The 25716-nt window shown below is 43.5% G+C and overlaps 1 protein-coding gene across 1 annotated transcript in view; it reads right to left on the bottom strand.

The window, feature by feature from the left end:
• RASAL1 (RAS protein activator like 1) overlaps positions 1–25716 on the bottom strand; it is an 87270-nt gene that overhangs the window by 34971 nt on the left and 26583 nt on the right. The window contains exons 2-5 of the mRNA XM_088443495.1: positions 23402–23458; positions 6035–6148; positions 4373–4434; positions 3967–4096 (exon numbers count right to left, since the gene is read on the bottom strand). Of these exons, the coding sequence (XP_088299621.1) occupies positions 3967–4096; positions 4373–4434; positions 6035–6148; positions 23402–23458 (363 nt within the window). The remainder of the gene's footprint in view (positions 1–3966; positions 4097–4372; positions 4435–6034; positions 6149–23401; positions 23459–25716) is intronic.

The following is a 25716-nucleotide window of genomic DNA, read 5'->3' as shown; positions in this document are numbered from 1 at the left end:
AATGGTTTATGGATGCCACATTGATGTGAATAAGGATTGCTGTCACAGAGCTGACATTTATAAGGAATGCATAGTATTTCAGAGACTGCCATTTAGGGATCTGCTGTCACACAGAAGTGATTTATAGTTTTGGGAGAACAAAAGCCTTTGCCAGAAAATGCATAGGGAATGGATCATGAAAAGTGAAATGAAGTTACAATTTTTGCAATGTTCATGAGTAATGCTACTTGAGGGAGGCAGAGGAATTCAGGGCCTGATTCAGAGCCGAACGCTCTGACCAGAGCGCTCGCTCTGAATCAGGGCCTTCCTCCATGAAAATGGAGCGGCCTCCTGGCCACTCGCATAGCTGTGGGTAACCACCCACAGCATATGCGAGTGTCCATGATGATGGTCGCGATGGTCTTGACCATCGCGACCATCGGGCTTGCGACGGAGACCCTGCGGTAGGGTCTCGCTGTCGCAAGCCCTGGAGTGATTTTGGCTCTATCAGAGCCAAAATCACTCCCACTGGCATCACTAGTGATGTCAGTGGGGCCGGCTTCAGACGGTAGGCGTTCCCATGGGCCTCAGTCTGGCAGGCACGCCCCCGGCACGCCCACCAAAGGGGGCGTGCTGTCAATCAACATCGACAGCACGCCCCCTTTGGTGCGAGACCCGGAGCGATGGAGAGCCCGTCGCTCGCCGGGTCTCGCGCATGCGAACGACGGAGCTCCCTCTGTCGTGCGCATGCGCAGTGGGGGAACATCGACCCGCTTGCGAGCATCCTGCGCTCGCGAGCGGGTCTGAATGTCCCCCTCAGTGTCAACATTTGAATAGATTGGGCCTCAACCAACTGCATAAAGATGAATCAGGAACACAAAAAGATAGTATTATAGAATAATTCTATATAAACTGGGAGATTAAAAAAATGAGTAGTTAAAAACGTATTCTAAAGAGAGCTCCAGCCATTTAGGTAGATCTCAGGCATGCTTTTTCTCTTAGAAAAATGCAGTACTTTAGAAACAAACTAATCTCTAATCTCTTAAAATGTTGACAGCCGTGGGACACTTTTGTCTACCATAACAGTAGTGCTGCATGGTGAATCTGCTGTTCAGGGTAACACTGCACAATGTTTTTCTTCTTAATGATTTCAGTTTTTACACTCTTCTGCCCTGGACACATGACTTAGAAGTAAAAGTGCTACAGGTTAATAGTGAGCTAGTTAAACAATAGGAAATAAAGTGCTATGAAACCAAAACACTTTTGTGCTGCTAGTTTCTTGTAAAACTATGGGAGAGAATCGATTTTAGGGGGTGTGCGCTAATGCTCCAGGAAACTGGAAACAAGTCACAAATAGTTGTGATGTTTCCTAAGAAATGGGTCAAAGCTTACTAAAACATCTGGTTTTGTTGTCTTCATAATAAACACAGGTGTATAATGCTGGGTACACACTGGCATATATATTGGGCGATCAATTGATCGGCCAATATATCGGGTGCTCGTCGGCCAGTGTGTATCAGCGATATGTCTGTGATCGACGTCAGCTATGCTGCACAGCCGATAGCAGATATTTCTCCCGACCACCCGTACACTTGCTGCATAGACTGACATCTCAATTTTACGGGCACATGTAAATGCCCGCCCAGTTATGACGTCTGACACAACACATCGGGCCGATAATTGGTTTAATTTGCCAATGTCCTCACAACAGATATATCTTTTGATGGCAATGATGATTGATTAGTGTGTATACACAACCATCATCTGCAGATATATCTGCAGATCGGACCATCTGCAGATAAATCTTTCAGGTGTGTACCCAGCTTAAAGCTGATACGCCGTCCTATCTGACAATTGGTAAGTGCATACACACTGGGTACACACTGGCAGATATATTGGCCGATCAATCAAACTGCCAATATATTGTGTGTGCATTTGCCAGTGTGTACCAGTGATATGTCTGTGAACGACATGGTTCACAGACATATCGTGTTGACTGTGCTGCACAGCCAATGCCCAATATATCTGCAGATATATTAGAGCATCGTGCTGTGTGTATGGCCACATACCATAGCCATTTACCAGTCTTATTCCATTATGTGGTGCGTCTCTGTACGCGGCAGCTGTTACTGTGTCTCCTGCGGTTTGAAAAGACCTACAAGTACTGTATCTGAGCAGTTAAGTTTTTATTCCTTTATTCCCTGCTTTTTGTTAAAATAACAGCAAGAAACATTATGAGAGTACTCAGCAGCCCAGTCTATTGCTATTTATCTCTATGAATACTCCAATAATATTTATTGCTGTGATTAATATATACACTAGCTGATAAACCTGGTTTAGATATTTACTGTTTCCATTTCCATCTCACCACTCCAGTAACACATTCATTTTTCATCTATATGCATCTCCTCCCTCATTGCTATAGTAAGACATTACCCTCCCTCACCTATGTACTAACACATTCCACTCCCTCACCTCTGTAGTAACACATTTCCCTCCCTTGTCCATGTTGTAACACATTTGACATTTCCCTCCCTCACCTCTGTAGAAATACAAACCCTCCCTCACAACGGTATGCAGTCGGGAAGACGGCGGACCTAATCCCGACAGCCGGCTTCCCGACTGCTTAATCCCAGAAAGGGCTAAATGACCGGCGTCTACATCTAGACGTCTGTCACTTTACCGACGCTGGGAGACCGGCGCCCGGCATCCCGACCAAAGTGATGCCAGGTGCCGCTGTGGACAGCCGCGCGTGTGGGGGGGGGGGGTTAGGTTTAGGGCTCCCGGGGGGGATTTAGGGTTAGGCACCCCCCTGGGAGGTTACGGTTAGGCGGCGGGGAACGGAGGGTTAGGTTTAGGCACTTAAAGGGGGATTAGGGTTAGGCACTGTGGGGGAAGGTTAGGGTTAGGCTCCCTAAAGGAGGGTTAGGGTGGGGGAATAGGTCAGTGAATACTTACCTGGGGACGATCAGGATATTCATCCTGTTTGGGCAGCCGCTGTTGGGATTTGAACCGCTGGCCAGGGGTCCGGCGGTAAATCATAGAGATTCCCTCACAACTGTAGTAACACATTACCCTCACTCACACCTGTAGTAACTTATTCCCCTCCCTCACTTTGAGCAACACATTATCCTCACTCACCCCTTTCGTAACTCATTCCCCTCCCTCCTCCGTGTTGTAACACATTCCCTTCCCTCACCCCATAATTACACATTTGACATTTCCCTCCCCTCCCTCACTTGTGTAGTAACACATTCCCCTCTTTCACCTCTATAGTAACAAATTTTCCCACTCACCTCCATAGTAACACATTCCCCTCTCTCACCTCTATAGTAACACATTCCCCTCTCACTGGTGTTGTAACACATTTTCCTCTCTCACCTCTGTAGTAACACATTCCCTTCCCTCACTATTCAAATAGGGGAGCCTCATCAACTGCCAATGATGTTTGGCAACACTTGGGATGACAGTTGATGTTTGAATTCTGAACTGTGCTACAGCCACGATTAGACAGTCAGTCACGACACTACACAGGGGGAGAAAACATTTTAGCTCTTTTTACCCCATTAGGTGCCGAATTTCGAAAAATCCCTTCTTATATGTCATGGAAGGTATATACTTCCCGCTTTTCCTGTTTCTCTTTCCAGGAGTTTGGGCTGGGCGTTGATGAGTCAGTGAGTCAGTCAGTTTTCAAGAATCCAGCACTCCATGCAATGTACATATGACAAACGCCAGTGCCCTCACAGGTGGATGCACAAATAGAAGAACAAAGGTGCGAACCTCAGCATAAAATAAATCACAACTCCAGCTCTGTGGATATCATACCAACGTTTCAGTGTATTGTCACTTTTGTTATGCTGTGTCCCGCACCTTTGTTCTTCTATATTTATATATATGTTTGTTTTATACATATGAATGGCAATAAGAAAAAAGTTAACTTGCAGTTCTGCAACATCTAATGTCATAGGCATGGTCGGCTAAAGCTACCTGGCCTCCAGGACATGGCAGTGCAGGTTGCTCTTGTGTTGGTCTTGCATTATATGTAACTCAAGATAAATTTCCCCCTGGACTTCTTCATCTGGATTCACATGGCTCAGGTTGATCCAGCTGTCAATACCTGGAGAGCATACAAAATATCTTACATCATGCAAATTTCACAGCAAGTAATACATACCAAACAAAATGATAATAATAAAATCCAATTCTTTCAAATTTAGGAATATTTAAAAATATATGCGACCATTTGAGAATACTAACCATAATAGCCATATTCCTCATTTCTCCAATCATATTGCCCTTATAATGTGTTATACTCTTTGGACCACCATATAGTATATATTTTGTTGATTTTTAGCATTTTGCACAATTGTAAGCACTGAGAGAGTGTATTTACCTCGTGGCTGTGATGCAATATATTCCTTGCTGAGTGATATCTTGCCAATAACATCATCATGTCTGAGATAGAAACACTGAGATTAGTGTGATGGCAACATAGTAGGACACACAACAACGCATGGAATAGCATGTGATACAAATGACATGAGGTGACAATGAAGTTATGTAAACACTAACACACAGGGACTCAGGATACAGGATCTATGAATGTGCCCTGATTACACTACAAGCCATAAGTAGGTGGACACCCCTTCTAATTAGTGTGTTTGGCCAATACACAGGTGCATAAAATCAAGCACAAAGCAAAACATTCTCCAATAGGCAAACAAAGCAAAACATTCTCCAATAGGCAAACATTAGCAGTACAATGGGTCACACTGAAAACTCAGTTAGTGACATTATAATGCCACCTTTCCAAAATGTCAGTTTCCTACCCTGCCACATCTTTTCCGGTCAATTGCTGTTATTTTGAAGTGGAAACATATAAGAGCAACAACAGCTCAGTCACAAAGAAAAAAACAATAAAGAGGTAAGTCACATAAGCCTAGAGAACAGTAATACCAACAATGCGGTAGCATGTAGCACATAAAGACCATCAATCCTCTAATGTGACAATAACTACCTTCCAAACAGAATCTGGAAGCAACATCCACACAATAACTGTTTATCAAGAGCTTTGTAGATTGGGTTTCCATGGCCAAGTAGCCGCACACAAACCTATGATCACCATGCGCAATGTCAAAGTTGGCTGGAGTTGTGTAAAGTGCAGCCCTCTGGAGCGGTGGAAACACATTTTCTGAAGTGAAGCATCACACTTCACCATCCGGTAGACTGATGGATGACTTTGTGTTTGTGGCTGGCCGGAGAATGCTTCATGCCCGAATGCATACTTTCAGCTGTAAAGTTTGGTGGAGGATCAATGACGTTCTGGGGCTGTTTTACCAGATTTTGCCTGGGGCTCCTTAGTTCCAGTGAAGCAAAATCTTAACACTACAGCATACAATGACATTCTAGAGAATTGTGTGCTTCCAACTCTGTTACAACAGTTTGGGAAGGTCCTGTTTCAGCGTGACAATGTCTCTGTGTACAAAGTGGGGGCCATCAAAGATTGGTTTGTTGAGTTTGACATGGAAATGACCTGCCAGGAACCCTGACCTCAACCCCTTCAAACACCTTTGGGATGAAATGGAAAGCCGAATGCAAGCAAGGCCTTGTCACCCAACATCAATGCCAAACTTAAGCAATGCCTTCCCACAAAAATGGAGGCTGTTATATCTGAAAAAGGATGACCAAATCCATATTAATGCCAATGGAATTCAAATGAGATGTTCAACAATCACATATGTGTGCAATGTCAATTCTTTTGGCCATGTAAGGTAGATTCACTTGAGTGCAACAGAGTCGGCCTTAGGAGAAAAACCAATTAAATTGAGATTATTAAATTGAGTATATTAAAAAAAAAAAATTCTTAAATGTATTGTTTTTTACATAGTAAAATAAAATTATAATAAAACTATATTTATGTTGGTTTTTATTTTAAAGACTGATGAAATAGGTTGAAGATGTTCTAAATGATTCTACTTATGCAAAATGTTGTTAGGATTTTTATCGAAGTCACATTTATAGAAAATGCTCTGCAAAGGAAAGATAACATTCTTACCCAATTGTGTCTTCATCCATCACATAGAAGGAGAGTGTATGGAAACCAAGGGGGAGGTGGAGGGTGAACTCTTCACCCCAAAATGGGTTCAGATCCCTCCAGACAGTGGCTGTGCTGTGTGTGAGTAAAACACAAGATTGTGAGACCTACCAATTTAAACTCTGTTTCAGGGATATATTTGCTTTATCTGTATTGAAGGGAATATCCCATAGAAACCAAAGTAATATTCTACTGCTAGAAATAAAGGATTATGAGAAGTGGTAGACAATAGAGGATACAGAAAATAATAATAATAATAATAATAATAATAATAATAATAATCATAATAACAACAACAGCTATAATAACAATAGTAAAGGAAGATATATGTACTGCAGTTAAGGTTTTATATGGTTGCTATGAAATTAGTGGTTTAAAAAATAAACTGGATAGGCATTGATGAAACAGAAAAGCTTGTAGACCTGGCATTGCGATATGCTTTCCAGTTCAATTGTGCAACCTACATATTGCATTAGAATTTCTATCTATCTATGTAATTTATCTGTAACTTTTTGCCTTTCGCTAATGAGCATGTATTCGAGTAATTTAAAAATAATTACACACATTCCTCCAGCCATGTGTTTAGTCCTGAGGACTGGAAATGTTATGTTATAATTATTATGATTGATGTTGTTGATTTGTAAGACACCACAGTGCTCTGTCATGATGGACGTTGTGGTCCACAAAACATACATAAAACAGGGACATAGAAGGAAGACAAAATAAATTCAGAAGAAACAACAAAGGATAGATTGGGCTCAGTTAATGAGTTGCAATGGCCTTCATCCTCAGGGACGCCGAGAGGGGGGAGAGGCGGGTACTAATTATCCAGGCTCAGGCTTGATGGAGGGACTCAGCGGGAGCCCAGGTCTGCCGCCAGCCACCCCTCTTTTATCTCTCAACTGCAGCAGCCTGTGTCTACCCATCCCAGCACATGCCAATGGAAATTGGCATGAGCGGCCGGGGCCAAGGTCCGGACTTGGTACAGTAAATATGACAGCCTAGTAGCTGTGGCTGCTATTGGAAATTGAGGGACTGCTGCAGATATTGGAGATAACTGGTGTTTTCGGGGGATATCCCGCAAGTAACAGGCTCTTTAGACACAAAAGTTTGGTTATATATGATGTTGACATTTGGGCAGGACAGGTCCACTTTAAACAGAAATGTATGATAAAGAAGACGTGAGATGAATCATTTCAATTCAACTCCATTAAAACATAGAGTTACAGATCAGAACCAGATTAACAACAGGGCAGCCGGGGTAGATGCCCAGTGGCCCCTACACACTGAGGGGGGGGGGCACACATAGCTACATCACCAGAGTGGTGGGCACTGTGGCGTATGTGAATTGGGGTTTCTGTGTGGCATAATGTGACCTGGGGGCACTACCAGTGTATTTAGCACATTTGTGGTGCTGGGAGTATTTACACTTTTTAATAACATCGCCAGCCACTGACAATTTTTTTTTTAAGGGGCCCCACAAACCTTAATCCGGCCCTAATGAAGGTGTAAATTTACTATTGGCGGTTTTGCAAAAACCTGGAAGAACCAGGCAGTTTTGGAAAACCACCACCGAACCACTGTTTATAATGCAAATCACCATTCTGATTTTTTTTTTATATTAAAATAAATATTAAGCATCAGATTTAACAAAAATGCCCCAAAATGAGTCACCTCTGACAGATGAATTTGTGTAAAGAGCTGCATGGATCCATTTCATCACTGCAAAGGTAACCATCATTAGCCTTTGCAATCTAGATTGGTAGTAGTAAAATCAGGAGGACAAAAAGCGTGGTGTCCTCCTGAAATTGCTGCAACCAGCACTAGGGTTTACCTGGCAGGACTCGTGCCACTATAACAGGTCGTCATAGAGTAAATAGTCTCCAAAGTGAATTATGTAAGTAGAAATGCAATTCTTTAAGAATGATATTTGGTGGAGACTAATCAAAACCTTGTCCACAACATAGTAAAATAGCTGTCCTGTTGTTTATCATGCAGACGGTGCCAATATTTGGAGAGTTATCATGACGGATAACTTATTTAAAAAATTGTCCATTTTTCACACCTTTAACAATTTGGAATAAAACTTGCATGAGTTAAACAGCATTTTTCAAACAGCTCCAGTTTATTTGATGCACAGATACATCAAGGGTGCAGCTCATCCCTTGGGTATAACAAGGCTTTACTCAAAGCTTAGTAACAGGCTCAACATGAGCTATAACTCCATCCTGTCTCCATGGAAACAGGATGAAAGGATGCTGAGAAACTCACACTTCATAGGAGGAGGGGGCGAGGGGAATCTTTCTCCCCCACATGAAGACAGATAGAGGATAAAACACCTTTCTATAGCCTATGGTATTAGGCATTATAAATCCAGGTCAGTAAGTGTTGTGGGGGTGGGACACTATGTCCCTGTTTATTGATATAGTAGGTTACTTAGTGTAAGTTTGTGCATTTACAAAATTAACTACTGACAACTTTCATTAATGCTACAAAATTATGCTGGACAGACAAGTGGCCCCGAAGTCTATTTTGCATAATTTCACTGAGCTGTGGAACATTGCGCTGTTATATTACTGCAGTATCAAGCCCTCCTGTCTGGGGGCCAATTAGTGCTGCTGCCTTGTCTCTTGTACTCACTTTTTTAGAGGACATTTATGAAAAATGCATAAGGCTCACCTTGCTGTATTAATAGTGATTTTCATAACATACTCAATGTAATAAGCATATAATCCAAATGTAGTTGTTAGACATCTATAATATGCATAAAGTAGAATAGAAAGTTTGCACTGTAACTATTATTCAGCAAATATTCAGCAAGACTGAGTGGTGTAATAGGAATACTACTATGACTACTACAGTACTACTATAATAATATAACAATAATAATAATAATAATAATAATAATAATAACACTAAAAACATATTTGGAGGCTAAAACATTACTCTGTAAAATATATGTTTAATTAAGTTAATAAACTTGCATCTCATGTACACGAAACTCTGTGCTTTGAATGAAGACAGAACTGAATCTAATAATTCTTGGTAGAGTATAAACTTGGCAGCTTAAGCCGCAGTGTTCCTGAATAACTTGTAATGCAAGCACCACTTCACCTGACTGGAGAGGTCAGATAAAATGTAATTTGTGACAGTCAAAAATCAATAATTTATACAACATAAGGTGTTTATACTTGTGTGTACAATTCGTTAATGGTTAAATCAAACCGAACATTAAAATACATTTTAACATGTTTTATTAGATAAATATAATTAATGAGATGAATGGATTGGTTGGTTTGCAAATGCCTTTCTGTAACATTAACTAAATAATACAAATAAATCACTGCATCTTTCTGGCTTCCTTTATGTGTTTTTTTTACCAAATTCCCGGCCCAAATTCCCTATACGGTAACCAGGGCCGGTTCTAGACCACGTGGATGACGATTTCTTTGGTGCCACCTCCTCACACACAAGCTTCCCCACAGCCTCACACACACACAGGCACTGCCCTATACTGTCGACTCGCACACAAACTGCTCCCATAACCTCACACACAGTGACCTAATAGCCTCATATACACACTTCCCCCATAGCCTCACACACTGCTTTATACACACACTGCTCTCATAGCCACGCACACATGATGCCCCCATAGCCTCACACACACACACTGCTCCCATTGCATCACACACCCATTGCCCCCATAGCCTCACACACACACTGCCCCCATAGTATCACACACCCACTGCCCCATAGCCTCACACACACACTGCCCCCATAGCCTCACACACACCTGCTGCCCCCATAGCATCACACACACTGCCCCCATAGCCTCACACACACACACACTGCCCCCATAGCCTCACACACACACTGCCCTATAGCCTCACACACACACTGCTACCATAGCCTCACATACACCTGCTGCCCTCATAGCTTGTCACACACCCACTGCCCCCATAGCCTCACACACACACTGCCCTATAGCCTCACACACACTGCTCCCATAGCCTCACACACACCTGCTGTCCATATAGCCTCACATACCCACTGCCCCTATAGCCTCACACACACTGCCCCTATAGCCTCACACACACACACTGCTCCCATAGCCTCACACACACCTGCTGCCCATATAGCCTCACACACCCACTGCCCCCATAGCCTCACACACACACTCTGCTCCCATAGCCTAACAAACATGACCCCATAGCCTCACACACACGATACACCCATAACCTCACACACACCCTGCACCCATTGCAGTGGCGTAACTAGTGCACAGCGCCCTCGGCTCGTGCCTTGGGCGCTGTGGGACCAGCGGGGAGGGGGGGGGCGTTGGCGGCCACAGTACAGGTCCATCAGTCCGCACTACACAGTAACACGCACATAGCCGCCGGCGCTGGGTGGTACACTCGTACTACCTGGTCGTGATGTGTGTGTTTCAGCACTGCAGCCAATGAGAAACAGACAGACTCTAATTGGCTGCTGCACCCACTGCCAGAGTCGGGTTGGAGCTCACTCATGAGCTCCGCCTTCTGGCTCTGCAGTGGGCGATGGGAGGGACGTCATGATGTCTCTCCCATAGTACCGAGCGGCAGGAGTGTGGAGTTAGGTAAGTCAGTCTTTTGTGTATTTATTTATTTATTACCAGTTATTTATATAGCGCACACATATTCCGCAGCGCTTTACAGAGAGAATATTTGGCCATTCACATCTGTCCCTGCCCCAGTGGAGCTTACAATCTATATTCCCTACCACATGCTCACACACACACACACACACTTATGGTCAATTTTGAGGGGAGCCAATTAACCTACCAGTATATTTTTGGAGTGTGGGAGGAAACCGGAGTACCCGGAGGAAACCCACGCAAGCACAGGGAGAATATACAAACTCCACACAGTTAGGGCCATGGTGGGAATTGAACCCATGACCTCATTGCTGTGAGGCAGTAACGCTAACCATTACACCGTCTGTGCTGCCTTAATGTGTATGTATGTCTCTGTGTGTGTGTGCGTGTGTGTGTTATGCACTACTGTCCGGTGCACTGTATCACTACTGGGGGCACTGAATACGGAGGACCACTACGGGGGGGGGCACTCCCTATGCCCCCTCTACTGCTTGCTCTCTGTCTCCAGCCCTCAGTTTCTCTCTCCCCTCTTTCTATCATTCCTCATCTTTTTGCCCCTATTTACCCTGCCTTTCTCTATGTCGCCCCACTTCTGTACCTGTTACCTCCCCTTCTTTTTCAGTTACTAGAATGCTGTCTGTGTTGTATGGCGGTCACTAGAATGCTTCCTGTATTATACAATAAGTATTGTCACTAGAAAACTCTGTGTATCGTATGAAGGTCACTAGTATAGTGTCTGCTTTGTTAGAGGTGTTTTATTTGATTGTAGCTCTTTGACATTTTTCATATATTTTATTGGCTGTGTAAACCACACTCACATTAGACAAACAATGCCTCCACATTTTTTGACACACCCAATTTTCTGCTGCACCATGCTAGTAGAACACACAAGGTCATGTGCTTGCGTTTGCCCCCCAGGCTAATAGTTGTCAGCCAGCCAGGCCCCTTAAGAATGAGGTGAATAGTTTAAACACCACACTGGTAAATGCTATCTAAATTGTATATATATTTGTTTTAACCCTGCAAGCCTATACTGTGCTGCCTATGGTAATGTAAATGGTTAGATGGCTTTGTACTGCTAGCTGCCATGTTTATGCCCTGTTGTTTTATTGCTATGTTATTTCTGTATCATTTTGTTTCTTGCTATATAGCACAAACACTATTTCAGTGTTCGCACTTATATGCTATAGTACGTCTTTTACTCAGAAAAGCCTGGTTCCTGCAGGACAACTTCAGAGTGTGCTGTCCAGTGGTGGATTCAGATGCGATTAAAGCGATCATTATCACAGTGAGGCATTGTTCACCCTTCCACCCGCCCCATAGCAGAGCGGCCATAGGCTTGTTGGGACCGTGATGAAGTTGACCTTCTCTGCGGCAGGTGATATCCTCTGGCTGATTTTCTTGTCCCTTGTTAAAGCGAACCACATTTTAATAAAAGCTGATAGCTATTTTTCTTTTAAGTGGCCTTACATTTGAATCTCAGCTGGTAACAGTAGTGTTAAAAAGCATCTAAAATTAATTTCACACTATCCAAATCCCTAAAGACTCTGGGGGCCTAGGCAGCCCCTAGCCGTTCACTTAAAATTTCCCATCACTTTTAATTTCCCACTTCGACCACTATTTATGACAATCACATTTATTCCACGTCACGATTATGTGTCGGTATGTGTTATTGTAGGAAAGAGTCAGGTGATGTGCTGCAAAGAAGAGCAACAGCCGCAGTTGAGAGCTGATTCGGAAGAGAGAGATTGGAGGAAGTGCGTAGTATTAGACATCATGTGTCAATAAAGGGAGCAATGGAAATAAAGGTGAGGTGGGACGGAGATATAGGGAGAAGGTTCTGGGAGCACTGGGAAAATGGTTTGTAGAAGTCTGAGTTTTGGGAATGAGGGCTAAGAGAAGGTAGTATATTCTAATGAGGTCATGATTAAGAGATGCTCGCCATTTACAAGTTCTTGTGAGGGGTTGGAATTGGGAACACCCATTACTAAATGTCTAGTTTCGCCTATGGTTGGATCTTTGATACAGTATATGTTTTCTTCCACGTCTAATACTGGGCATACACTGCCAGATAAAATGCCTGTCACACCGACAGACATTTCATCTGGCAGCCCTTCACCCTGCAGATATCGCGGGCATACACTGTGAGATATCTGCGCTCCGCCCCTTGGGAGGAGACATTTCCCCGTTCCTTCCCTGTGAAGGAACAGGGGTAATGCCTGTCAGTCAGCCGCGGCTTGGCATATGCTGCCTTATCCAGGCCAACATTTAACTTACAAAATATCTTATAGAACGGGCATGCTGGACGATCTGGTATGCCTACTCAATCAAAATTTTACCCTCGGTCACCTGCACACACAGTGCAATTATCTGAGCGAGCCGCTGATATCGGGCGGATCGCCCCGATAATTGTATAGTATATACCCAGCATACGTTTTGTAGGAGGACTACTGTAATATCATTGTAGACTTCATTGGTAGGAATTGGAAAGGATCTTTTACAAATCAATTTTAGCCAGTTTAGTGGATTAATACCAATACAAACTATGGGCCTGATTCAGACCCACTCGCGAGCGGCTGTCCGCTCGCAAGTGGGTCGATGGTCTGCACTGAGCATGCGCACGACGGAGGGAGCTCCGTCGTGCGCATGCGCCAGACACGACGAGCGAAGGACTTTCCTTCGCTCGTTGTGTCCGATCAAAGGGGGCGTGCTGTCAATGTTGATTGACAGCACGCCCCCTTTGGTGGGCGTGCCGGGGGCGTGCCTCCCTGACGGGGGCGTTCCCACGGGAACGCCTCCCGTCAGAAGCCGGCCCACTGACATCACTAGTGATGTCAGTGGGAGTGATTTTGGCTCTGATAGAGCCAAAATCACTCCGGAGCTTGCGGTTGAAAACCTCAACCGCAGGCTCCGGCTCGCAATTTCGATGGTCGCGATGGTCACGACCATCGCGGCCATCAAAATGCACGCTCGTATAGCCTGTGGGTGGTGACCCACAGCTATACGAGCGTCCAGGAGGACGCTCCATGAAAATGGAGCCCGGCCCTCATGCAGAGCGTGCGCTCTGCTCAGAGCGTACGGCTCTGAATGAGGGCCTATATGTATTAGGTCATTGATAGATAATATAATGTACCTTTTATAGTTGGAGGGAGTAAGAGTGGAGGAGAAGAGAACTGGGGGTAACCATGAAGGTTCCTGTGGATCAGAAATTTATGTCTTATTCAAAATATTTGCTTACCTGGCAGATGTCAAATAGACTATGTATTTTCTACAACACCCTTTTGATTCCACACACCAGGGGCTGAGTCTGAGTTAGGAGCAAAGCAAGAAAGAGTAACTAACTTTGCACCTTTGTAAAGCCATGTTGCACTGTACAGAGGGCAGATTTAAAATGTGCAGATAAATTTAGATTGGAATACGGTCAGAGGGCCTGATTCAGAGCCACTCGTAAGCGGCCGCTCGTTCGCTCTGAGCGATGTTCGCACATCTGCGCATGCGTATAGGTCGTAATGCGCATGCGCCAACCAGTCAGTGCGGTCGGAAAACGTGTGTTCGCAAAATTGCGAGTGCCTGCTAATTTGAGTGACAGGATGAGGCGTTTGTGGGTGGTATCAGGGGAAGGTCCTTGAAAATGGGGAGTGGAGATCCAAACGCAGGCGTGCCAAACGGTCAAAACGGGCGTTTTAAGGGTGTGCATAATTAACAAAGCAGCGTCATCGACCACGTCACTTGGTTGTTTCTTAGCCTGAACTGTTCGCATGATTGCGGTAGGAAAATTCAACCACAAGCACTGCGAGCAGTTCAGACGCCTTTCGATGTACTCGATTAATCTAATAAATAGCGGAGATGACGTATGATGCGAGCGGCCAGGGGGCGTCTTTGCAAAATAGCGAGCGCTTGTTTCGTTCGCTCGCTCAGACATAGAGGCATCAACAGACCGCAAAGAGCGAGCGCTCAATTTAAATAGCCGGCCCCTTTTTCTGAACGAGCGAGCGCAAATAGCGTCCGGCTCTGAATCAGGCCCAGAATCCATACCGCGGGGATTCCTGTGGTCAGAATGCCGACACTGGAATCCCGACACAGTTATCAGCATCCCGGCGCTGGCATCCCGACTGTACTGGGGCTAGGGGGAGGGTTAGGGAAAGAGCTTGGGGTTAGGCACTAGGGGGAGAATTAGGTTTAGGCTGCGGGAGGGAGGATTAGGTTTATGCACTGGGGGGGGCGGTTAGGATTACTTACCTGGGGGCGTCGGCATTGTAGCCTGGTTGGGATTCTGACCGTCAGGATCCCAAGCACTGGCATCCCGAACCCAACCAGTTTAGATTTTAGATGGGCATGTCCAAACTGTAATCTAAACTCCAGTGTTAGTCTGGATACACACTTGGCGATATATCACCTGTTCTATCCAGGAGCAATATATTGCGATTGCATCGGCAAGTGTGCACACCCAATATGTCTGTGAACGACGATGTTTACAGACATGTCATATCGGCCCTGCAGCACAACCGATGCCGATATATCTGAAAGATATATTGTTGCATCTGGCTATGTGTACGGGTGATTGAGATCGGTATGAAATACCGCCGGACCTATGTTCAAATCCCGACGCCGGAAAACCGGCAGCAGTGAAGATCCCGACAGCTGAAAAGGTAAGTATAAAAACTAACCCTCCTTTAGGGGTGTCTAACCCTAACCTCCCCCCCTAGTGCCTAACCTTAACCCCCCCCAAGTGCCTAAACCTAACTCCCCCATCCCCGCAGCCTAAACCTAAGTCTCCCGGGAGGGTGCCTAACCCTAGCCTCCCCTTCCCCTAGCCTGCCCCTAACCCTCCCGGGAGGGGGGGGGGGGGGCCTTACCCTAAGTCCTCCTCCGAACCCTCAGCCTCTAACCTAACCCCATCCCCCGCCCGGCATACCAAACGAAGGTATAGATATGTCCTCTTGCAGTTTTGCTGGATAGGCGCACTGGGTTTGCACCCGCGACTCCATAGGATTGCATGGTGCGAATCGTGTGCACAATTGTAGCGCAATCAGCAAGGATGTAAGTGGACACATCTGTACTATTGAGCAGTAATTTATCATTAAAGTGTTGTAGGGGCAGCTGAATGATGCTCAGCTCCATGGTGATAATTTTCCGCATTTGCTGACCATGGGCGCCTCCATGCTGGTTGCGATCACCTGATTGCACTTACCAACAACATTGGTCAGCTGCTCTGCTCAGCCTATCGGCACTTATAGCATCCTATTTAAACCTTGACTTGCATGTGATAATTGCCAGAACAAATTCAATTCCCTGAAGATCAGTCTCCTGGCTCCTGGTTCTGTCTGTATTCTGCTTCCAATCCAGTCACCTGTCTCCTGGGTTGCTATACAGCATTCAGACAGTCAACAGTCTCCTGCATTGCTTACAGCATTCAGACTCAAACATCTTTATTCTGCAGCCTGCTTTAGTGTGCACAGCACTCAACTTTAAACATCACCTGCAGTCTGTCTTCAATTGTGCAAAGCACTCAACTCAAATACCATCTGCATACCCTCCAGTGTGCATAGTACCAACTCCTATATAAGCAACAGCCTGCCTCTGCTGTAATACCTAAAGTCCAGCCCACCTGCATATTGACCTTGGGTCTGATTTACCACTGATCGCAACTGCGATTGCAATAGCGATTACGCACGCAGTTCAACTGCGATAGAATGCTAATCCAATGCAATCACTATGCCGACGCAGCATAACATAAGGACGCCCACTTTACCTTACACACATCCGTAATGTTTAGCAAGACTGCAAAACTATCGTTACAATCGAGTACCATCGCAGCCTCTCGCACAAGCTCTGACCTTACTCAGAAATTGCTAACTAAACTGCATGCTATGAGACCTCAGTCTGCATATGGCATAGCAGTGGCTAATTTATGAACGTCCCTGCAACGGCGTTCAAACGCCCTGGCATGCCTCCGTTTCACAGACCACCCCTCCTCACCTCCCCAAACAGCACTTCCTGTCAATCACTCTGCGATGGGTCTGCGTAGTCCCTGCGATCGCAGTCCCTATCGCAGTGGCCGGTTCGCACTCACGCACTGAGATGCATATGCATGCGCAGTACGCAACAATTGTCCAATTGCGTGCGTAATCGCAGTTGTGATCAGCAGTGAATCAGGCCCCTTGTCATGCTTCAAGCACTCACTCCAGTGTTGCTCAGTCTGCTGCCTCTTCAGGATATCCAGATACCTGTCTCTGCTCAGTATCCTGCAAATCATATATAATACTTGCTGTAGTAACCTGCATGAGGAGAAGCATCATCAGGCCCTCAAGCTTCACACACTCTCCCACTAGAGTAGCTTGCCCCAGGGGTCCTGATTCAAATCACCAAAACCCTAGTGCCGTGACACAGGCAAATTTGTCCTAGATATTCTTGGGAAGCTTGGGATATTGATCCATTCTTGTCACACCTAGCTGCTTTGGATGCTTCAGTGAGCCTGCTTTCCAGCTGTGACCTGTGTACAACTAAGCCTGCTCAGCAGGTGCAGCTTCACTGTTAGGGGTGAATTTACTAAAGTGAGAGTTTTCAGAAGTGGAGATGTTGCCCATAGCAACCAATCAGATTCTAGGTATTATGTACTAGAAGGTGCTAGTTAAATGTTTTTTTTAAATTGAGTAAATTTTTTATTTCAGTTTAAAAACATACCATACAAGCATAAATTACATACATATTAACATGTACATAACATGCATACATATCAAATAATATCAGTAGTAACAGGCATATACAAATAGTTAGAGTAGATATCTCATCCCACTGACTTGAGTGATTACAAAAAAGGAACAGAGTATAGATATGCATATAAACAGATATAATTTTCTTAAACATACATACTAACTAATAACAGTTTACAACTGTGATGTACTTAGCACACTTAAAAAAAAAAAAAAAAAAACAGTGTTAATGTTGTTATTATTGATACTGACATTGCCGCATAATAGAAAACTTCCCAATAGAACATTAGAGCCAATTATGAGTCACTGGGTGTCTCATAGAAACTAGATTGAAGCCATCTATTCCATATCTTCTCAAACTTAGACTCAGACTTTCGTGAGATTTAAATATATTTCTCATGCATCACCGTAGAATTAACAAGTGATTTCCATGTCGCATATTCAGGTCCCGTAGAAGCCAACCATGATCTAGCTATGACAACTTTTGCCAATGTACACAGATTAATAACGTATTGGGTAGTACGTTTATCCAAAAAATCACAAGGTATTATTCCTAGAACACATGCACTAGGTGTTAGTATAGAGATAGGGACACCAGTAGTGGCCATAGTTTGTAGAATTCTGTTCCAGAATGTACTTATGACGGAACACTCCCAAATCAAATGCCAGAAAGTACCACTGAGTATAGCACACTTAGGACAGATATAATTTATCCTTCCAGCAAACTTCATAAGCCTAACGGGTGTGAGATAAGTCCTATGCAGAATGAATAGCTGTATCTGTTGAAATCTAATTGATGCAGTAGAGCATCTCGGAGACCCCATGGCAAGGCTCCAGGACTCATCACTCACAGGACCCACATCAGAAATCCAACGTTCCCGAAGACCAGGAAGGTCCGAACAATGATGAGCGGACATAAGATAAGAGTATTTACTAGATATAATTTTACGGGACCCCGTAGATAACAATAACTTTTTAATAGGAGAGTCTAATATATTTGGCGAAGAGTCCGAGAATTGGGCAGATAGCGCATGTCGCAATTGAAGATATCGGTAAAAATAGGAGCTAGGTAAACAAAATTCATCCCTTAACTGAGTAAAGGATTTAAGAATACCATTATCATACAATTGTCCCAAAGAGAACAACCCTTTAGAACCCCATACTCTATCTGTTTGTAAATAAGACAAGTCATCTAATGATTTGGAGTTCCACAGTGAAGTGTCTGGGTCTATACCTTCATACTTGACCATTTTTGAAATTAGCCTCCAGATGTAAATAGCTTGATAAAACACAGGAGGATCATTTTTAGAGTATCCCTCTGCAAGTAATGCCTGTAAAGGGGAGTGTCCCGGCGAAGCCTGGGAGACCATTACAGATATCAAGTCACCCACCGGGCCACCCTGCAACCATATTCTCAAATGCGCCAATTGAGACGCAAGATAATATAATCTAAAATGAGGGAGAGCGAGTCCACCCAAATTCCGGGATCTAGTTAGAGTATTCAATTGAATCCTGGGACGCTTGTTCATCCAGACCAGAGAGGAGATCAAACTGTTTAGTTTCCTAAATATGGATAGTGGTATATAAATAGGAGATTGTTGGAATACATATAGGAATTTAGGCTGCACGATCATTTTTACCAAATTAATTCTACCAGTCAGTGTCAAAGGAAGTTTAACCCAGGTGCGAGATTTCATTCGGAGATAGTCCAATAATGGTTGGATATTCAGAGAGATATAATCCTGTGGAGAATTAGTAACCCAGATTCCCAAATATTTAAAACGGTCTACCCACTTAAGGGGAAGAGGTATACTTGGAGAGATGCGGGAGGGGACCCCCTCAGTAGAAGTATGTGGGATTTCCCCCAATTAATCTTTAGTCCAGAGTATAAACCGAAGGCTGTAATAACCTGGAGCACCGCCGGCATGGAGAGAGCATAGTCAGCCAAAAACAATAAAAGGTCATCTGCGTATAAGGCCACAGTGTCATTTCCATTATCTAAGCGAAGACCCACTATATCAGGATGGGATCGCAGTACACATGCCAGCGGTTCCATTGCCAAAGCAAATAGGGCTGGAGACAAGGGGCAACCCTGTCTCGTTCCCCTAGATAAATGGAAGGAGGGTGAAACATAACCATTTATTGAGATCCGTGCACTAGGAACCATATATAGCAACTGGACCCATTTAATGTAGCGTGGACCTATCCCGAATGCTCGCATAACTTCCCATAAGAACTGCCATTCTATGGAATCGAAGGCTTTAGCCGCATCTAATGACACTACAACTGACGATGATTCATCACCATGGGAGATCTGCAGATGTGTAAATAACCTCCTCAGATTCTCAGAAGTGGATTTCCCGGGCATAAATCCTGTCTGGTCTGGATGAACTATAGTAGCAATAACTCTATTAAGTCGCATAGACAGGAGTTTGGCCAGAATTTTAGCATCGGTAGATATCAGGGATATCGGTCTATATGACTCTGGAAATAGGGGATCTTTTCCAGGCTTCGGAAGTACCACTATCACCGCCTCAGACATGGAGGCAGGGAAGATCCCTTCCTCAAACAAAGCATTAAATATGTCCAATAATATGGGAGCAAAAAATAACACATGTTTTCTATAAACTTCAAGGGGAATACCATCAATTCCGGGAGCTTTGCCACTCGGAAATGATTTAATAGCTGTGTTAATCTCTTCAATAGTGATAGGGGCCTCCAATATGGCGCTGGCCTCAGTAGTAAGGATAGGAAGCTTGGCATTATTTACATAATTCCGCAGTTCTGCCTGGCTACATTTTAAATCAGATGAGTAGACATTCTTAAAAAATTTCAGGAACACATCCGCTATTTCAGGGGTTGTATCAACTACCAAGCCATCAGCTGATCTCAACTTAGCAATAGTGTTACTAGGTCTGTCTGAGTTAACCAAGTACGCTAGATAGCTTCCTGACCTGTCATTTGAAAATATCTGGAATGTGAAGTAAATAATAATCGACGGCTAGTTCGGTCCTGTAAATGAGTAGTCCATTCTTTTTGAGCATGTAACCATGATGCCCTGGAGGATTCTAGCTTATCCACCAGATATGACAACTCTAAAGCTCGGCATCTGGCTTCCATTTCAAGTTCCCTTTTCCTATAGAATAGTTTCAGCTCTGCCACCCTCTTTATCAATTATCCTCACATAAAGGCCTTGAATGCATTCCATATCATATCAATAGGAGCAGAACCCATGTTATTAGCAAAGTAGCCCTGCCATGCCGCCTCCAGTTCCGACCCCGCCCCCGTTTGCAATAACCAGGAGGGATGTAGCATCCAAAAATGCTGACCCTTATCTATTTTAATATCTAACTGCAAGAATAGCGGGGAATGGTCAGATATGCCCCTAGCCTTGTACTCTATACCAGAGATGCGGGGCAATAGGTTTCTGGAGACCAGGGCCAAGTCTATTCTGGAAAAAGAATGATGGGAATGGGAAAAACAAGAATATTGGTGTGTATTTGGATGTTTTTCCCGCCAGGGGTCAATCCAGCCAATATCCGTCACAAAATTCGCCAGCCCTCTACCTGATGGGACGTGACAGGCGGAGGATCCACGCCACCTATCCATAGCAGGATTTAGTACATAGTTGAAGTCCCCAAGACACATAATTGGGGTATCAGGAGAGGAAGCTACAAATTCAGCTGCACGCTTCAAAACCTCATACGAGAAGGGTGGAGGAATATATACTGCTAAAATAAATATATTAAATGAATAAATGCTGCAATCTAAGAAAACATATCGCCCTCCAGGGTCAATTTTAACGGTATTGCAGACAAATGGGACTGTTTTACTTATAAGAACAGATACTCCTCTAGAAGAGGAGGTAAATGGGGAATTAAATGCCCAACCTGCTAGTTAAATGTTAAGTAAAATCTGATTGGTTGCTATGGGCAACATCTCCACTTCTAAAAACTCTCACTTTAGTAAATTTACACCTTAGTGTTGGCAGGGAAGTGATTTACAACTGTCTCTTTCCCTGTCTGCATCAGATCAGCGGGAGGCTTGCTGCCTATACACACCTGCTGTTACAAGGTGGCAATCCTATTCTCTAATACAAATTCCGGGCCTCATTTATCAACGAGTTTTATCACTCACAACAAGTGATAAAACTTGTTGCGTATGATATATGGTGCTCCAGCCAATCAGCTCCCAACTGTCATTTTTCAAACAGATTACAGGCTGTCTAGTTTCAGGCATACTATAATAGATAACGTCTGAACAACCCAAGGGAGGGTGATCGGCATAAAATATTATTACAAATTGAAGCAAAATGGATTTTTCTATTGGACACAGTAAAACTGAGGGATCTAAATGATCATCTGTTGTGTAATGTATTTCCTTTAAATATTTGTATGCTGTAGATCAGGACTCAACAAATCCCAGGGGTCAGGTCACCATGGCTACCAGATTTTGCAGTGAGGGAGGAAGCAGATCCTCATCGGCTCTGGCGGAGATTCGTGCCTATAGTATTGCGGTGCTCAATTCATGCACAGGAGTGCATGTGCTGAGTGTCGCCTGCGGTGACTGCTGTGCCTGTGTCCGTCCCAGCCTGCGCTGACTACTTCTCCATCCTGGCCTACTCTGATCCCTGTTGTCTGTCCCAGTATACACAGATCCTCCTGTACGTCCTGGCAGTCTACTGTCTCCTATCTCCGGCTACATAGAGCTCCTCGGTAGTAGGGTCTATGCGTGGCCAGGGATTGTGGAGCAGCTTCAGAGGGATAGTGGTGTGACCATGAGGGGAGGGGGGTTCTGTTGTACTTTCTGGCACCATTGTTTTATGTGAAATGTGGTCCGTTATTACTGGAGGGTGGAGCAGGGGAGCTGTGCAGAGCAGTGAGGGAGACTCCATTTTACTGTATCCATTCAACTGTGACCATTTTGTGGACTAGTATAGTGTGTATAAAGGTTGCAAAACACACAGAGCTGTGCTCCTTACTCACTTTTGTAATTTTTTTTGGGGGGGGGCAGTGGTCTGGCTCCTAGATTTTAGAAAAATTTGGCAAACCCTGCTGTAGATACCTGTATACTGGTAGAATATGGGTAACAATAGCTGCAATATGGGTCCTTGGAGTTATAAATTAACTGATATTAATTAATGAAAGAATTATGCAGCTCTTTGGATCTGGATAATATGTGATTTATTTGGTGTTTATTATGTGCAGTTTATTAATATTATTATTAACATATTAGCTATTATGCACTTTATATAGTTAGGGATCGACCAATGCTTATACAAAAGAGATTCTTAGATGTTTTTATAATGTATTATATTAGTCTTTTTTTAGATGTTTTGTTACATATGGTGAAGGAGTTACTTGATGTGAGGCAGGCCGGGTTGCCGGGGCAACGGAGGCGGTTCTCGGGAAGCGCTTACGGTAAGTATCCGGTAGTTCTGCTGAGCTTGCGGGAGTCTGGCGTCCTAATCATAGGGATGTTATTTAAGGTAAGCTTGTGCCTTTTATTCTGTATCCTGATGACAGCTTAAAATAAACCTGCAATGTTGAAGTACTGGATCAGTGATGGTGTTGTGATTTAAAAGGACCGCCGAGTGCCGCAGAGTTCTGTATATGTATATATATATATATATATATATATATATATAGTCAATTTTTGTTGGCACTCCTTAAAGTAATAGACAAATTAATCCCAACTGCTCCGGTGCTCAATCCAGAAGAAATACAGATACCGCATAAAAAAATAATTTATTGCCTGCTGTGGCTTGATAAAGGGGGTTGCACCCCGAAACGTTGCCTTTAATACATTTCGCATTTATGACAGTCTCTGAGTGCCGATTTTTTTTTGCGGTATCTATATATATGTATATATATATATATATATATATATATATGTATATATATATATATATATATATTATATATACACTGTTTATTGCATTTTAACAAGTATTTTAGGAGAATAACAATTTACAGAACTCACCGTGCCACGACTTCATTATCCACCTTGACAATGCAGTAAGGGTCACTCGTGCCTGACCTTTGGAAGAGAAAGGGAAATGGTCAGACATAATAGTTAATAAAAAGAGACAAATTGTCCAGTCTGGCTAATGTTCTACTAATTTTACCAAATGCAGTCATCACTAAACTATGTGCAAACTGAGCCAAGTCCATAGGTTACAATTGCATTCCAGTACAGTTTACTAATTTTGTAAATAATGTAGGGAAAATGTATCCTGTTTATAAATAGTTCATTATGCTCAGAAAATACTCATATTGTTTTTACTATACATTGGCAAATCTGACTGGAATATAAAAAAAAACAAAAAGAGCAATATAAAGCAATAGTAGCAGTAAAACCAAATATTTGGTCAGATAGGTATGGTTTAGGTTTTCCCAACAGGATGCAGTCTCACCTTTATTACTCATTGGACGGGTTTGGATGTGATCCATCTCGCCATTTATCGTATGCATACCGGTGTTTAGTAATGCCTGTATGCATACACATTTACACTAAGGACAGCTGCCTTATACTGTGTGGTGACTTCTGGGTTTATAACCCGGGACTCCTTCTGCGTGGATGTCAGCCAGCGCATGCGTGAGCTGCGGGGGACCCTTGGGGGGATTCTATTGGATCCCCGTCGGGGAAGTCAACGATAAGAAGTCCATTGCTTATCGGGAACAAGCTTTGGAATGCGAACTTCATACATACAGTGATTGCAGTCAAACCTCTAAAAACTTCATTTTCGGAGGTTTGACCGCATTTTTCAGTACAGCGCATCCCACCTATTGTATCAGATAGGACTAGGATATTTCTTATATATACTAGTACCCTTGAAGACCCTACTGGACACAATGTTTCTTTCTGTTTCATATATATGGTGGAGCGATTGTGGCCATACTGGAAATGGATTCAGGTGTTGATCCAGTAAGCACTTCACAACTATACTGTGTTTACCTCTGATATTGTCATTATCAGCGTATTTTCCCCAATGTTCCTCGGGAAATTTATGTCCAAAGGTCATATTCCGAGGCTACCACAGCACAACAGCACAAGACGTGAGGTCTCAACAGAACAGAATGACAAGCCAGGGGTTTTTAGTGATCCTGTTTGCAAATGCAATGCCGTGCTTTTGTGAATTTATCAACTGCAAATCCAAATATGATTCACGGGGCTGCAATTTATATGCCAGGTCATAGGTATAAGTTACCGAAAGAGCAATGGAGACTGGTGTGAAAGTTATCAAAGTGCAAGGGAAGGAGGATGAGTTACCAAAACTGCAAGTTTAAGAGAATTTTCAACAAACAGGACAAAATAAAGGTACATAACCCATCAAAACTGGAAGGGAATTAGAATGATCTGCCAAAGCTGTAAGCCAGGTGTATAACAGCCCCACCAAGGCAAATAAATAACTTACAGTACATGTTCCAGCAAACCAGAGAATAAAATTCATAGAACACTGATAAAGTCTATGGTTAAAAAAATAAATAAATAAATAATTGTTTATTACAAATAAAAATAGGGTACACGATACAGGAGCAAACATTGACCGTAATCCTTTTCATAATAATCATCTGACAGCAGTGATAACTATACATACAAATGTGTCGTTGCTATCATGTAAAGATGATGCTGTCATATAAAGAGTTAAAATAGAATTTTATTCCGATTCCAGTTTTCACAAAATGAATTAGCTCATCCTCATCTTTCCTTATCTATACACCACCTCTGCCTCCCACCAGCCTTCATCAGCTGTTTTTTTAATTAGAATTTCTAATTAAATAATGAGTGCTGATTAGGACAGGGAGAGAGAGTGGGTGGGAATGAAGATATGGGGAGGGCCCATCTGGATGCAAAGAAAACCCAGAGATTTGGCATATGGATCATTCTTTAGCAGTCCCCTGCAGGGAGGGTCTGTCTGGGGAAACTTCAAGCTGTGTTTAAATAGGCATTTTTACATTCTCAAAATCAGGGAAATTAGAGTCCTGTCTTCTTGTTCTTTGTCTAACATTTCTCTCTTTTGCCTCCTATGAAAATGTCTTCATGGCCCTGTATTGATCATCTGTACCAGACGTGTCAAATACGCGGCCCCAAACGCATATTTTGGCGGCCCCACATTTGCTAATCTAAAACCAGCCTGCCGGGAAGCCAGGTGAGTTCCTGTTGGACTTGCACACTCACACTGCTGCGGGGCCAGCTGCCTTGAATGGAGCTCAGCTCCGATCAGGCAGCATTCACCTTTCTGCCTGCGGAGGAAGATTCTGCGCATGCGCAGAAGCTATGTGTATGGGCAGTAA

The sequence above is a fragment of the Taudactylus pleione genome, unplaced genomic scaffold (genome assembly GCF_031769625.1).
Source record: "Taudactylus pleione unplaced genomic scaffold, aTauple2 ptg000330l, whole genome shotgun sequence".
In the NCBI taxonomy this organism is placed as follows: domain Eukaryota; kingdom Metazoa; phylum Chordata; class Amphibia; order Anura; family Myobatrachidae; genus Taudactylus; species Taudactylus pleione.
The sequence above is the reverse complement of the archived record's forward strand: the minus strand, read 5'-3'. Positions and strand labels throughout refer to the sequence as shown.